Genomic DNA, 16,575 nt, shown 5'->3' with positions numbered 1-16,575 from the left:
TATTAGCCTTTTTTCAACTTCTTTTTCTTCATCTCTGTTCATATTACTTTCCATTACACTAGCAGCACAATCCTGTTTCAAAGAACTGACCTAAAATAGTACTTCAGGACTGTGGCTCTCCACCCCCCAAGACACAATTTCATTATGGCTGAATAGCACAAGGTGATGAGAAGGAAATCTGTAATCTACAAGTCACTGGTTTAAGTGTAGCACAACTGGGTTCTGAGTTTTTGAAATTATAAATGTTTAGAGAAAAATTACTGACTTAGGAGAAATACCAGGTGCGCTTCTTCTCTTGGGAGGTCATGGAATGAAGGTCCTTAGCCTCTCAGGAGGTACTATTCAATAGTTCTACTTTTACCCAGTATATGAAATTAACGTCAGTGTTTTCAAATATGCTGGTTGCTACACAGTAAACTTAAAGATTTCTAAGTGCTCACGTAGTGGTAAATCCTTTGAGCCTTATATACCTAAATTCTATACTAAAAAACTTTTTATATTACCATCACTGAGTACCCACATTTAAATAAGTTAAAAGTCTAAGATCCTGTTTATCTTAGTATTCAAACTGAACAAAGGAAAACAGACTGCTTACTGCAGGGAAGTAAGTGCCTTTGGTGCTTGAAGAACTACTTGACGATGCTCCTGTGACATGAGCTCGGTCATAAGGGGGTCCACTGCTTCCCCCCATGATACTGAGGGAGCTTATCATTGATTTACCTCGAGACATTCCTAAAATGAAGGAGGATAATACTGAAGTTGAATAAGATCTATAAAAATGCATGAAATAATTTTATTCAGTACTAAAATTACAGATACCAATAGTCAAATAGTTTGGCTTTAAAACAATTTATGCCCTCTTTTCCCAATAACAATTGAAAACACTTAATGGAAAAGAGAAACAAATGTTCCCTAGAAGTGGACACTTCCACTGAGAGCTGGCCTAGAACAAGGCCAAGAATAGCTCCCAGCCCTTCCTCTTCCCCAGAATGGAAGCAGAGCTCTTCAAACTGAGAGGTTTTCAACCTCTTAGAGGATCTGAGAAAGAAAGAACTGTGGAGAGTGGAGGCTGCAAAGCAGGGCAGACTAAGTAACAGATCTGCTCAAAAGAAAACTAAACCCATTTTTAAGGGCATAAATTCACTGTATGGAAGATTACTGCTTTATCTACTGGATGCAAATGTTGTTGGAATCACAACTACAATGCTAAAGAAAAAATTCCATTTTTTCAAAGTGACTTCCCAAATTCCACTAACAAAGTTGGGTATGGTAACAAGGAATCATTAACAGTTTTTAAAATCACATGTTTCCTTAGAGTTAACATCCAGAATAAGTTCTTATTTTCACAGGGCTCTTGGCCTGGTATCTCTTTCTCCATATTCATCACAAGAAAGGCTTCCTTTCACTGAGGGTACCAAAGTGCATTGAAAAGAAAGCTGGGGCTTCCCTGGTGGTGCAGTGGTTGAGAATCCGCCTGCCAATGCAGAGGACACGGGTTCGAGCCCTGGTCCGGGAGGATCCCACATGCCGCGGAGCAGATAGGCCTGTGCGTCACAGCTACTGAGCCTGTGCTCTGGAGTCCGCAAGCCACAACTACTGAAGCCCGCGCGCCGAAAGCCCGTGCTCCACAGCGGGAGAGGCCACCGCAATGAGAAGTCCGTGCACAGGAACGAAGAGTGGCCCCCGCTCACCACAACTAGAGAAAGCCCACTCGCAGCAACAAAGACCCAACGAAGCCAAAAATAAATAAATAAATTTATTTAAAAAAAAGAAAAGAAAAGAAAGCTGTACGTCCCTAGAGCAATATGCTCTCTCTCAAGTACAGAACATCTGGCAACTTGGCTATGTTTGAACAAAACCTACTCCCACTGTCATCACCTAAGTTAGGAGAAAACATAAGATGATATATACCTCCCTGCTATCACTCAGGTATTTCTAAATCTCTGTTTGCTGAAAAGGCATCTTCATCCATTTTTTGGCCTCCTTTAATTCCTGGGCTCAGTAGTACTGAGGTCTCTTGGTAGTGAACCTACAGAATTGTGGTTTATGACTCTTTTCACCAAATGACCAGCTGATTCATTTTCAGTAGAGCACATCCAGAAACGCAGTATATGCAGTAAATGTATTACATATAAATGCTTGTATGTACATATATTTGCTTTACATCCTTTGGCAATTTCTACCAAACCATACCTAAGGACTTCTGTGTAAAGAGAAGGTGCTAAAAGTAAAAGAGAACATTTGTTCTTATAATTGTTTAAACCCAAAGCGGTCTACGTTGACACAGACTGTAGGCAGTATTCTGTTTCCATAATGGAAACGTGGCAATCTTGCCAGGACCCAAGACTTGATTCTCAATGGATCAGTCTCAGCTCACCTGGAAGGGATCCTGACAAAGAGCTTGGGTGTGGCACATAACCAAGGGGCACAGAAGCTGGTCCATGAACTACATAGTCATTAGTCATGGTTTCCCCATCGCCCTTCATACGTGGACACAACATCCTCTGGCAAATAAAGTATATGGTTCCAGACACAAAAATGGTAACAATTACTCCAATAACTGAACCAACTGTATTGGTGGCCTGTGGTGCTGGCTCCTCAGTTGGATCTAAAATGGGAATGCAGTACAATTATATAATGGAAAAACAACTGTAGGTTCAAAATAGTAATTAAAAAGAGGCTTGCAAGCAGAATGTGAGGCTAATGAAGACAACTCATAAACACTTTTCTCTTTTATGAATACATATACATCATGCCCCATGGATATATACATAAATGTCATTGTTAGGAATCAAAACAAATTATCCTTAAGTGAAAACAGACATAGAATACATTGGGAAGTATAATTGTAAATCAGTAACAAAAATGTTAATTATAGATTTAAACACCATTAAGAAGCTTAAAACCACATATATAGATAAAATCTATCCTAGTTCATTCTGTATATCATAAAAATCAATAAGGTTACTTTGGAATTTCAGAGAAAATTTTAGGGTCAGAAGGGATGGACCTGGAAAAGTCATCAAATGTTTTACCTGGAATGGTGAAGAAGCCAAAATCAGCTCTGAGCTTGATTTTAGGTCTGAAAAGTGACATTTAGGCCTGGTGAAGAGAAAGTAGAAGCTACAGATGAGCATTAGCTCTCAGGCCCAATATACTGCTGCCTTAAGGGGGAGTCTAGTTGCCTGAGGGCAAGGAATATAAGGTCTCTGATACGTGAGTACCCGAGGACTCAGAAAGGAAAGCCAGAGCATGAGATGCCCATGGCATCTATATGCATGGAATCCCTGATCTATCTGATCTGAGAAGCAGAGGGCATCAATATTAGAGGTAGAGGGAAATAGCAAAAGGGCTCATCAGATTCAGAGCATTACTCTTCTATTCAGAAGGAAAATCCTTCCATTCTGAAGTCAGACTATATTTCACAATTGCAGATCCTTTAAACACCTTCCTTCTGCTTCATCTTGCCTCAAAAGCACCCATCCACATAGCTAACTCACCCTATGATTAAATCCAAGAAATGAGAGAAAACAACATCACTACGTCACATAATATGTAGGGGCTGCCAGTCCCATATTATCACCTATGGACTCTGAGGCAGACTCCTTAGTCCTTGTGAGCAACAGCCCATCTTTCTCATTCTTTTTCAGTGCACTGGCATTCCTTTCTAACGCCAACCTTCAAGAAAGAACAGTTTACACTTACCATCTCCAATTCTTAGTCTCTGGGTCACATCTTAACTCACTGAAATTAGACTTCTGTCCTCACTACCACAATGAAACTCGTCTGAGAAGGTCAAAGTTCTCCTATTTGCCATAGTCAATAAACTCTTCTTCTCACTGACATTTCTACACATTTGATATTGCTGACTCCTGTTTTCTTCTCAAAAATGCCTGATCCTTCCAGGATACCGCTCTCTCAGTTTTACCATCTGATTATTTGTTCTGTTTCCTCTTGCTGGCTTCATTCTCTTCTGTCTGCCTCAAGTGCAGGTGCTTCCCCAGAGTTCTGTCTACCACCTGCTATTTTCCTCCGCTGCTTACTCTCCCTAGGAGATTTCGTCTACTGCCTCAGCTGTAATTAACGTTAATAAACTAAAAAGCCCATCTCTCTCTCTTGAGCTACAGACCCATATAGTTAACTTTCTGAATAGCTACAATAGGATACCCAACGGGCAACTTCAATGCAACATAATCCAAACTGAACTCATAGTCACCATCATTTGTCAATGTTTCCTAGACTCCAGGGTAAGGTAGATCATAAATAAATGATGGCACCTGTAGCAAATTAAAGGAATTTAAATTAAATTTAAAACAAAAATAAACTAATTAAAAATCTACATCAGCTAAACATGACATCCACAGTCAAGATACAAAATGATACTTGGGTTCTTAGTCTCTGACATATATTCTGGTTTATGACTCCAGTCACTCAATGAGGTAACCTGTGAGTCAACCTAGACTTATCAACTCTAAGTGGTTACCAAACCCTTTTTATTCTATTTCTGGAATAACTTTGAAATCTATCCTCTCCCTCTTTTCCACCACCACTGCTCCCCTTGATTTAGACCTCTACCGTCTTCTGCTGGAACTACAATAGCCTTCAAAGCATTTTAAAATTATAGGCTGCAAGTCATTAGATGGTAAAAACTTAGTGGGTTGAAAGCAGCATTTTGAAACAGAAAACTTCAGAATGCATTCCACACAATATAGGTAAATACTGTTGTATGACACTTTCATTTGTGTGTACTCACATCTTTGTATTCCTCTTGATGTGGTCAAAAAATTTTCAAATCTAAAACCAATCTAAAAAATTTCCCTGCCATAATCTTATCACCTCCAATGCATCTGCTTTACAGCTTTCACAATTATGTAGCCATGCCAGTCCTTCACTTAAGTTTTTCAATGGCGTTCCGTTATTCTGGAATACTGTCTAGACTCTTTATAGGAAAAGCAAAATCCTTTGTGATCTCAACTTTACATATGCTACCTCCAGCTGACACCCCTCAAGACAGGAGACTGTATTTTGGCAGTCCAATTTACATGTAACTTCTCAAAGGTGCTTGTTTCACTCTGGTTTTGAGCAGGACAGGACAGTCCCTCTGCCTGGAATGCAATCTCTCCACTTATCCGCATAAGTAACGCTATTCACTGACCAACACCCACCAACCTTATGCACCATTTTTCTAAGACGTTTTCCCTGAAACCCATCTTCATTCCTAAAGATCTGACTACTCTCTTCTTTGTGCTAATCCTTGTATAGATCTCTATTACAGCACATTTAATATCATTTATCACACTCCTTTATCAAGTACCTACTATGATCCAAGCTGTATGTTTTATATACATTAAATCATTTAATTTTATCACAACAGCCATGCTAAATATTATCTTCATTTTAAAGATGGAGGGCTTCCCTGGTGGCACAGTGGTTGAGAGTCCGCCTGCCGATGCAGGGGACACGGGTTCATGCCCTGGTCTGGGAGGATCCCACGTGCCGCGAAGCGGCTGGGCCCATGAGCCATGGCCGCTGAGCCTGCGCGTCCGGAGCCTGTGCTCCACAACGGGAGAGGCCACAACAGTGAGAGGCCCGTGTACCGCAAAAAATAAATAAATAAATAAAATAAAGATGGAAAAACTGAGGCCTAACAAGAGCAAATAATTGCTGGTGAGCGGTGAAGTTAGAATTCAAACCCATCTCTGCCTGGCTTTAAAATCCCTCTTCTTACTACTACCTCCAACCACAGAGGACTTTGAGAACCCTGGTACAGGTACCATGCATCCCCAGCACACAGTAGGTATTCAGCACATGTTTGCTGAATAAATGGATAGTTTCCAAAAATTTTAGTGAGTCTCCCATTTGAATTTTGTAAAAATACCAGCTTAAAGTCTTTGTTAAGATTAAAGAGCTTTAAAATGAGTTCTGTCTAAACTCCACAAACAGGGTAGGTAGACCTGGCTTGTGTTGAATTCCATTCAGAACTGTTTGTCAATTTGGGATATATTTTATGTTAGGACATTAGTCAATAGTTATGAACCCTGAAGAAACACAGGTTATTTAGCCTAAGGTCTCTAGACCTAGGGGTATAAGGTGGCTCAAGTATCCTCAGGCTGCATTTTAAGGAAGCTCTTAAAGTCACTGGTAGAAAATTACCCAGAAAAAAAATGGGAGATTTTAAACATGGACCAATGTTCAGAAACTCTTAAGTTTAGACCAGTGATTGATTTCTACATATCTAAACTGAGAATTTCCTAACTTTAGTTTTGGCAAAACAATATTCTTTTCTGATGCTTTACTAAATGTTTCTGTGAAGATTTTTGTACATAAGAAAACTACTGTCTTTAAGAAATTATTAAATATAAAATGTAAGAAATCCCTGGTACAAACAACTAACTTAATAACTTGTTTCTTAATAAGGAAATGCTGGTTGTAAGTGAACCTCACACATAAAGAAAAGGCAAAGTACTATAAAACTTCTCCCTTAAGAGTAATAAACAAGGTTTTAGTCATACTTACAACAATCCAGTTCATCTGATTTGTCGCTGCAATCTAAATTATGATCACATTTCTTGTGTTTTCCAATGCACTGACCGTTGGCGCAGCGGAATTGATCAATTAAACAAAGCACTGAGAAAAAAATGCAAATAGTTTTCTTATTTTTGCTACCATGTAAAGGTAAACTCTGGCAAAAGTCAAAAAGTGCTTTCTGGGGCTTCCCTGGTGGCGCAGTGGTTGAGAGCCCACCTGCCGATGCAGGGGACACGGGTTCGTGCCCCGGTCCGGGAAGATCCCACATGCCGCGGAGCGGCTGGGCCCGTGAGCCACGGCCGCTGGGCCTGCGCGTCCGGAGCCTGTGCTCCGCAACGGGAGAGGCCGCAACAGTGAGAGGCCGCGTACCGCAAAAAAAAAAAAAAAAAAAGTGCTTTCTGGGCGCAAATGAAAAACAAATTAGACTTTTAGAGAAAACTTACAAATTATTCTCTAGGGATTTCAACTGGTTGAAAGAAAAGAGAAGACAAAGGAATCCAGCACAAAATTTCCTATTTTGTCCTTTCTGCTAAATTTCATCTTTCACTAATAATTCTGTCAAGAATTAAAGAATTCTACATGCATTTCTGTACACTAAAAATTTACAGAGAATTTGTTTTTGTTGTGGTTGTTTTTTACTGTGTTAAAGGTTAGCAGATAAAAGAAGAAAATACGAAATTATTTTACGTTGTAATAAATAAATCCACTAACTGAGAGCTCATTGGAAATAAGGACTAGTTTTACATACTGAAGGTCTCATGTTTCGGCCTCATTTCTCAACTTGCAAAGCTTATTAACGTGTATAAACCTTATCATGTTAAGTGAATTAAAACAATTTAGAACATGCTACTATGTTTAGAAATAATAAAGTCAAATACACTTGAAAAACCCCAAATCTACCACTGAATGAGCCAAAGCAATACTCTGAATTTCAAACAACTTAATTGAAAAAGGACTCCATAACCAGGCCTAGGAATTTCGGATACCTTCACAGTTCTTCTCATCTGACTTATCCTGGCAGTTGGCATCTCCATTGCATCTCAGGGCACCATCGATACACTGCCCACTGGCACACTGGAACTGGGACTCTGAGCACACAGGACAATTGAGCTCATCACTGTGATCTTCACATTCAGTAAACCCATCGCACCGCCAAGCCACAGGGATACAGTCAATTTCTCCCGTGAAACAAGTAAACTGCTGAGGAGAACATGTCGGGGGTTCTTCAAATGAACAAGGGGGAGGGGAGTGACAAAAACATAATCACAGTCACACAGAGGTACAAACATTTACACCTGAGTGAAGCCCATTTAATAATTAGCATGTACAAAACACTTTATAATAGATAAAATTTGTAAAGTGTCTCACTGAATCAGAGAAATATAATCTTTACAGTACTTCATTTCGATTCACTAACTTGCAAAACTATAAGGCAGAAGTTTTCTCATATACTATAATTCAAGTAGGATTACTGTATTTGCAATCCGTTATAATCTCACACATAACCTGAGAATCAGCACTACAATCATCGACCTCCAAATATTTAAAAGTTACCTTAGAATTCATAACTTTTCTAGCCCTGAGGTTCTCAAATAATGGTCCACAAACCCCTGGGGGTTCCTAACCTGCGACCTCTTTCAGGGAATTGACAGAAACTATTTTATAATAATATTAACATGTCACTTGCATTGGTGCCACAAAAGGAATGGTGGGTAAAACTCTTGGCACTGTAGCAGATTCGAGGCAATGGCACCAAACTGTACTAGTAGTCACTGCATTCTACACAGTCACATACACACGGGGTGGGGGGCAATGGGGAAGCCAGCTTCATTTAAGAATGTTCTTGATGAATCAGTAAAAATATTAATTACATTAAAATCAATTCTTTGAGTACATGTCTCCTCAATACTGTCTGACAAAATAGGAAGCATGTACAAAGCTCGTGTTGCATACCTCAGCATGATGGTTTCTTAAGGGAAAGCATTCTGAGCTATAAACGCAACCTAAAATGGGACACCCTTCTGATGTGAAAGAACAACTGACAGATAAACTATCAATGTTTGCACTTGGGTATTTGGCAGGAAGTTTTAAAAAAAATGAACCAGTGAGTCAATTATTTCAAGAGCAAATCATTATAACACTGTATTTCTGTGGCAAATTATAACACTGGAACTTTCAATCAGAAATTATAATTTTGGAAGACCTATATCCAAAACTAAACTTGACAGACTCCTAGTACTTAAATATTTTTATGATGAGATTGGTGGTAATGTTATTTTTTTCGATACTGTATAATGAAACGCATCAAAATCTGAAGATCTGGGAATTTCTGAGTGCAATTCTAATATTTCCAAATGACCAAGGTGTAAGGTTACAAAACAGTGCATGGGTAAAATATCCATTCTGAGCACAAGATAAACTAACAGATTTCAACATGAGACTAGGAAAAGTGAGCTGATATGGTTTCAAATTCCACATCACAACTCAACCTATAGAAAATGACCCCTTGTCAAGATTTGGTGTAGAATTCAACATAAATATACATAATTATTTGAAAAGGCTATATTATAGTCCTCCATTTTCCTCATATCTGTATGAGGCCAAATTTCTTCATGTACTTCAACAAAACTACGTACTACAACAGACTGAATGCAGAAGTAGACATCAGAATCTAGCCCAACATTAGAGATTTACAAAAAAGTAAAAATAATGCCATATTTCTCACTAAAATTATTTTGCTTTAGAAAATAGTTAATTTTCTTAACAGTTTTAATTTGAGAACATGTAAAGGTTTATTATTGTTATTTTTTAAAGTCCTTGGTTTCAAATCCTACTACGGTAAATAGATAAATATAACCTATGCAAACAAAAGCTCTCCTCAGCAGTTCTTTAAAATGTAAAAATATGCTGACACCAGTTTGAGAACTGTCATTCAATCCGAATTTCTTTGTTTTGCAAATGAAGAAACTGAGGTTCAGAGAGGCTAAGTGATCACCAAGGTCAAACAAAGAGCTTCCTATGAACAAGAGTGATTAAAAAAAAAGAGGACTAGAAGGGCAGTCTCCTTACTTTTAGCCCATTACCTTTACTACGGTATCACAGGCCCACTGACTCCTTTTAAAAACTTGTCTGTTAGTGAATTCTCTAGAGAACAGAACTTTATTATATGACTATGGATCAGAAAACCTTTTATCCTTAAAATAGAGAATATTAGATAGAGAATAGAGATTACAAGTGAACATTTTACATGGAGAATTTGAGGGACTTTTTAGAGGAAATCTGATCCTATTATGTATAGAGCACTGTAACAGATCATATGGAGAATAAAAACAGATAAAATATGGTCCATGTCCTTAAAGAGCTTTTAATTTGGTTGGGGCTAGGAACACACTAATGAATATAAAACAAATGATTATGTAACTCTGAGCTGCATGCTGCTAACAAGTGCTACAATTCAGAAAAAGGGACAACAGTAACAGCTAGTGAAGGTTTCAAAGATCATGAGGAAGACTCATCAGCTGCACCTTGAAAACGAGAGATTGAGGATGTGCAGGCAAGAAGAAAAATACATCCCTGAAATACCACAAGAAAACCCGCAGAAGCAAAACAAAACAGAACATGCCACAGTGATGTCGAACTCCAAACAGCCACACAAAAATAAAGTGAGCAGATTGGGCAGAAATACAAATGAGATGGGTTGGTAAAATAGGCTGAAATGAAAACACATCTTGAAGGTCAAGCAGAGGAATTAAGATTCGGTATTTCATTTACCTCCATTGTAAAATCAATGTTAAGTCACAAGAAAGATCTTGTATAAAAACATTCACTGCAGTTTCACTCTTAATAACAAAAACTGAAAACAATTAAAATGTCCCTCAACACAAGAATAATAAAACTGTGGCTTACTTATACAATGAAACATACTAGCAACATACTAGCAACAAACATACTAGCAACAAAAAGATAAAAATGACTGATGCACTCCACTATAAGGATGAATCTCAAAAATATTATATTAAGCAAGAGAATGCAGACATACAGTACATACGTCATGATTCCTTATATAAAGTTCAAGAACAGGCAAAGCTAAACTATGAGGATGAGAATTTAAAAAATCGTTACTTCTGGAAGAGAACTGGCTGCTAGGACACAGGGAACTTTTCTTAATGAAAACACCGTATGTCTAGATTTGGGTGTTGGTAACACCATTGTACACATTTGTTAAAAACAATGCATTTTTAATAAAAATATGCATTTAATATATACATTAAAAACAATCACTAAATGTGAAGGAAAAAAACACTGGTCTTTTACAGGACATTTTCCAAATGAAAGGTGGTAACTTTGATTCAGTTTTACCTCCGTTATCATTACATAAAGGCGTATTTTTCTAGGATTTGCCTTATTAGAGCAATAATCTGGCACCCTGACATGGAAACAGTGGTTTTTTTTTTTTAATTGTGGTAAAATATATGTAACAAGTTTACCACTTTAGCCATTTTAAAATATACAGTTCAGTGGCATTAAATATATTCACATTGTTGTATAATGCCTGCTATTTTGGGGAGAGATACTTCAAGTACCAGAGCTTAACTTTTACTATGCACATATCTGATCTCCCCGACTAAACTGTTTGCTCTGTGTCAAAGATCTGCAAATCTTCTGCAGTCCAAACAGAGTGCCTCATAGCTGCTGCTCAATACATGTTATTTATTTTTTTTAAAAAACTTAAAGGAAAGTTAGAAGAATAAAATAGTCTTATAATACCATCTTATCAATAATTTTTATATTTTGAGTGTACCATCTTATCAATAATTTTTATATTTTGAGTGTAAGCTCTTTCAATCTTTGTTCACAGAAATACGTTTTTTACGTAATTCTCATCACAGTAGAAAACGCAATTTTAATATTTTTTTTCCACTTGCACCAAATTTTGGCTACATTTTTACGTCAGCTTATGCTCATAATGTTTAATAGCTATATAAACTCAGTTATTTTACTAACTTTCCTATAATTAGAAATTGTTTTTAAATTTCTGTCACTGCAGAGAATAGACTTTTTCCTTCAGTTGAATTAACTTAGCATTATCCCCGAGAGGAGAATTTCTGAATTAAGGGAAAAAATATTATAATGGCATTTGAAGCTACCATACTTTGCTTTAACAAAGGAATATACCAATCTGTTATGGTCCCATGAGTGACTGAACCAATTTCACTACAACATTATTACTACTCAGTGATATCTTGAAAAAAAAAAATTTTTTTTTTTTTTTTTTGGCTCCGTAAGTAAGAGAAACAACAGGGAACTGCTGATAGAACTGAACAAAAGAGTATTCTTTCCACTGGATACACTCCCAGCAATGACATATAAACTGATAGAATCTAGGATTCAGTGGATGGAGACTATAGGAGGTAGAATTAATTCACCTTGTTACCCTTTGGGGTGGGAAAAGCTACTTTTTTATTAGGAAGTAGATTCATTCACAGTTATGAGTTTCCCCTTTTGCCTTAGTCCCAGGGTTAGGTTACACCTATCACTTGTCATGATGAATTCACTCTTAGAAGAATCCAAAAGCCTAGTATAGTGCAGAAAATGAAATATAAGTGAGCAATCAAGTTAGGAGAAAGCAATTTCACTGTCAAATCAAAGAATGCTAGACTAAGTTTTGGAACATGACTGGCATTTAGACTTTCAGAAAAAAATAATAACATATTTACCTCCACATAGTAGCTCATCTTGAAGCAGAACCAAGTGCATGGGGCAGGAGCACCTTGTAGTACCATCTCCCTTTACAAGACAAATATGTGAACAGCCACCATTATCCTGAGTACAAGGGTGCTGTCCTGCAAAGAGAAGAGAGAAGAGAAGAGAAGAAGAGCACAGAAGAGGAGAGAAGAGAAAAAAGAAAGGAAAGAAAAAGAAAGAACAGAAAAAGAAAAGGAAGGGAGGGAGGAAGAAGGAAGAGCCCAGACAAAATCAATTATTTTTGAGTTACCAACAAAACCAAATGTAAAATCCCTTTGAATTTTATTTCCACACAGTATAATTTCTCACCCCATCCCTACACAATCTACAAGAAAAGGAGGACAACAATTTAAAACACAAAATACTTATATCTAACCACTGTCTTTACATACTTATACATAAAATATTTTACAGTATTTAAAGTAAGGTAATGGTACAGCTCATGTTAGTTTTTGTGAATAAGAAAAAGTGATTATTCGAACTAAAAAAAATGCTAGGGAGAACGCTGAAACTTGGATATTATTCTCTTTAAAATATAAAAACTCTTCTAAAGATTTTTAACTCCGAAATTCTACCTTTCTGAGAGGTAAGATGATTTCACTCAAAAAGTATACTCCAATGAGGAACCTGCTGAAAATTAGAGTTGTTAGAAGAAAAAACAAGTTCACATGAATCTAACCACCCAGAGACAATCAAAATTATTTGCTTGGTCAACTGCAAAAGAACTTGCAATGTTACAAATGTTTAATTTCCTCATATTTGGGTTAAATTAAATAAATACACTATCAGGCACATTTCAAAGTCTGTCTCATAAGTTGTATTTAATGAAATCATTGTTTTGACTTTTCTACTTAGCTCGTGTCAAAAGCAACTTGACAGCTGTCATCCCAGTAGCCACCCATTTATTATGACTCTTTTCTCAGTAACACATCAGTCCTGCTTCAGTGTGTGTTGATGAGATTGAGGGAGTCAACTCTGTACAAATGAGCAGATGTGTGATACTACACATATGTGTAGTATCACACAAAGCAGACATCCCAGTCCTTGTATTAGGATGTACAACCTATAGAGCACTTTCTCAACCTTTTAATTAATGACACTTTTCATAAACAGCAATCCAATTTTCTTTAATGTTATTAGAAATTTGAAAAAAAAGTTTTTCTAAATATAAAACCATATTTAAGTGTTGAATTTTAAAGATATTCCCCCTGAAATTCTGAAAACCTTCGTTGAGATTCTTCTGCAATAAAATGTTCATATCAACTGAATAAATAACTTAGCCATTACATCATCTCTACCTTATTTCTGTTAAATATTCAGCATGAATTATATGTTATAACATAGAATGACAACAATTCTAACTTTCTAAATCTCAGATACCTCCTAACTTAACTTCTAAGTTCATGAACAGTGACAACACAATGAAGACTTGAACAAGCTACGGTGCTCTCACTCCTCTTCCCTCCTTTCATACTCCAATTCATTTCTGAAGCATTGTGCCAACAAGTTAAGGAGTTTCAATACTTCTCTCAGTCCTCCATTTAACATGTGCATTCCTGATATACTGTATAAGACCTATAGTAGTGATTGCTAGGAAGGCACATTTGATGACAGACACATATTAACAAGAGTTAACAGTATTACATAAACACACGTTAACTAGGCCAAGATGACTAGTCATTTTCAAAAGTTTTCAGTAAGATAAAAAAATAATTTATGGCCACTTTTCTAAGCTAGAATTGAAAAACTTATCCAAGTGGGGAAAAAACAAGCTCTTATTAAACAGTCTTCTCTAAGTTTACACACTAATCTTTAGTTTGTTTTGCTTTTGCTTAAGAATAGGTTTATTTCCATGATAACTATAGTCATCATTATATAAATGTAACTTTTGCTTTTGTTGAAACCATGGGGATGTACATGGAACAAAAGAAATATATGCTGTATACCAATATTCTTAAAAGGGCTGAAGGAGAGACAAAAAACATGACAAGCAGAGTCCTTGCTATACCTGGGGAAATTTTTGAAAATGAGCAATACCATTCCTTTCCCCCACTCCTGTTTCATGAGGAAAAAGTATTTCATATGAAAAAGCTCCCAGGTGAATATAGGCTTTGAAAACATGAAGAGTTTTTTTTTAAAAAAAAAAAGGCAAAACTAAAAGTGTATGAAAATCTTAAAGAAATAAGACACAAAACAACATCTTAGTTTTATATCATTTCTTACAACATGAATCTTGCGATTAGCAGTACACCACCAACACTTACTATATTCCTGAAGATTCAGCTCCTTTACTGCATGAATGTCACTAAGCTGGGCAATTCGAGCCTGGACTTTGGTTCTACCCTCTCGACCTGTCATGTCAATTTTTTCAATCATCTGCTGCTGCTTATCAATCCAATACAGCCAGTTTTCAAACACAGTTAGTCCCACAGGCTGCAGAATGTTGGAGTCTTCTAATACTATCCGGTTGGCACCTTGGAAAGGAGAACATTCAACAGAAATGATGCATGTGGGTCAAGTCATACATTCAACAGCTATTTACTGAAAACCAGTTAGATTTTTAAAGTACTGAAAAGGAAAATATGATAAGCTCTCTACCAGAAAACTTAAAAATCATTCTGAGAAGAAAAGATATATACATCCCAGAAAACAGGTAACAGACTAGACATCCAAGTACAATCAAGAGCACATAAGTGTCCAGTACGTAGTAGATACTAAGTTCAGAGAAATGTAGAAAAGCACTTGAGTCGCTTTCAAAAATTTTTTAAAGCACAGTCCAGGGCTTCCCTGGTGGCGCAGTGGTTGAGAGTCCGCCTGCCGGTGCAGGGGACACGGGTTTGTGACCCGTTCCGGGAGGATCCCGCGTGCCGCAGAGCAGCTGGGCCCGTGAGCCATTGCCGCTGAGCCTGCGCGTCCGGAGCCTCTGCTCCGCCACGGGAGAGGCCACAGCGGTGAGAGGCCCGCATACCGCAAAAAAAAAAAAAAAAAAGCACAGTCTACCTTTCAAATTAAGTCTTATGAAACTCTCTAACATGTATAACACACAAAAACAGTACTTCTCTGGATGAAGCAGTGGTGGTGGGCCGAGAGCTCTGTGTTCTCGGCTTCCCCCACCTGCCGAGCACACCCAAGGCGTCTGTGAAGACCACCACCCTCACCCACCGGGCCACTCAGAACACAGGAAAAAGGACTCAAAGGTTACCTGGTTCAAGCTTCACCTCAAAATAAGATTTCTACAACACCCCAGACACAGAGCCATCCAGACTCTGAAGAGGCAGCCTATTCTACTGCTGAACTAGGAGAAAGGTCTTTCACATAGTGTGCTGAAATCTGTGCCCCCTGCCCACCCCCATGGCTTCTCCTTCATTCAAAAAGAATAAAATACATCAATTCCTTCTCTCTTCCTCCTAATCATCCTTCAAATATCTATAGAACTTTTCCCTGGTCCTTAAGTGTTTGATCAAAGAAAGACATTAGCTTAATACTTTGGAAATATCAGGGAAAGTTCCAGGAAAGAGGCAAACATAAAGCTAAGCTTTAATAAATGGAGAAAAGTGGGGAGGTATTACGGATGAGAAGGCACCGCCTAAGTGAACGTTCAGATTCATGGTGGGTTAAACACAAGTCTACTTAAGCTCCCTCCTAAACATCTACTAAAACGATGGTAAAAAATGAAGGCATAAACCCATAAGGACAAATGGGACAGAAGAGTAGAAAAGCGATATAAAATTTACAAGTTGGAGAACAGACAGACAACAGATCAAGAATTTTAGCCTCCTATGAACCTCCTTTCAATAAGCTAATAGAGGATGTGATCTATCACGTAAAAGGAATTAACGAAAGAAACGGAATCTGGGAAACAGCAGGTTCAGAACCAAGGAGACTGGCAAGTACATTCCCAGGATAACGGTGAAAAAAAGTTGCCCTAGAAAGCAAGCAAATCCAGACTGGAGCAAGATGACAAAGAAATGCAGGAGGTACGTCTTCAGTTAAAAAGAAAAAAAAGATGGAGTGCTTGATGCATCTGCACATACTGAAACAATATTTACATTAGATAAGATTCATTTCAGAGAGAAATAAAGCTACAGAAGGAAATGCAGCTCACAGTAATATTTTCATAGCCATAAATAACAAACAACTATGAACTTAAAAATTATGATATAACTAAGCTAGGAGGATGGGAGGAGAGTTCATATAGGTATGTTAGGGATATATGGTTTAAGACAGCAAAATCATTATCTTCCATTAAAAGAAGTCCAATTGTGGTATCTAAAAATTAAAAATCATGAAGCAGCAGTTTTA

The 16,575-nt window shown here is 37.5% G+C and overlaps 1 protein-coding gene across 5 annotated transcripts in view; it reads right to left on the bottom strand.

Annotated features, from left to right (window-relative positions):
• The window catches only part of LRP6 (LDL receptor related protein 6), a 178,399-nt gene that overhangs the window by 9,538 nt on the left and 152,286 nt on the right, over window positions 1–16,575 (bottom strand). For all 5 annotated transcript variants that reach the window (XR_009543590.1, XR_009543589.1, XR_009543591.1 and 2 more), the window contains 6 exons: window positions 14,538–14,747; window positions 12,246–12,371; window positions 7,515–7,751; window positions 6,517–6,627; window positions 2,378–2,608; window positions 596–732 (listed from right to left, as the gene is read on the bottom strand). Coding sequence is in view for 2 of the 5 variants with exons in the window: in XM_060166871.1 (XP_060022854.1) it covers window positions 596–732; window positions 2,378–2,608; window positions 6,517–6,627; window positions 7,515–7,751; window positions 12,246–12,371; window positions 14,538–14,747 (1,052 nt within the window). In the remaining 3 variants the exon portion in view is untranslated. The remainder of the gene's footprint in view (window positions 1–595; window positions 733–2,377; window positions 2,609–6,516; window positions 6,628–7,514; window positions 7,752–12,245; window positions 12,372–14,537; window positions 14,748–16,575) is intronic.

This window comes from Lagenorhynchus albirostris, chromosome 11 (assembly GCF_949774975.1).
Source record: "Lagenorhynchus albirostris chromosome 11, mLagAlb1.1, whole genome shotgun sequence".
Classification (NCBI taxonomy): Eukaryota; Metazoa; Chordata; class Mammalia; order Artiodactyla; family Delphinidae; genus Lagenorhynchus; species Lagenorhynchus albirostris.
The sequence above is the reverse complement of the archived record's forward strand: the minus strand, read 5'-3'. Positions and strand labels throughout refer to the sequence as shown.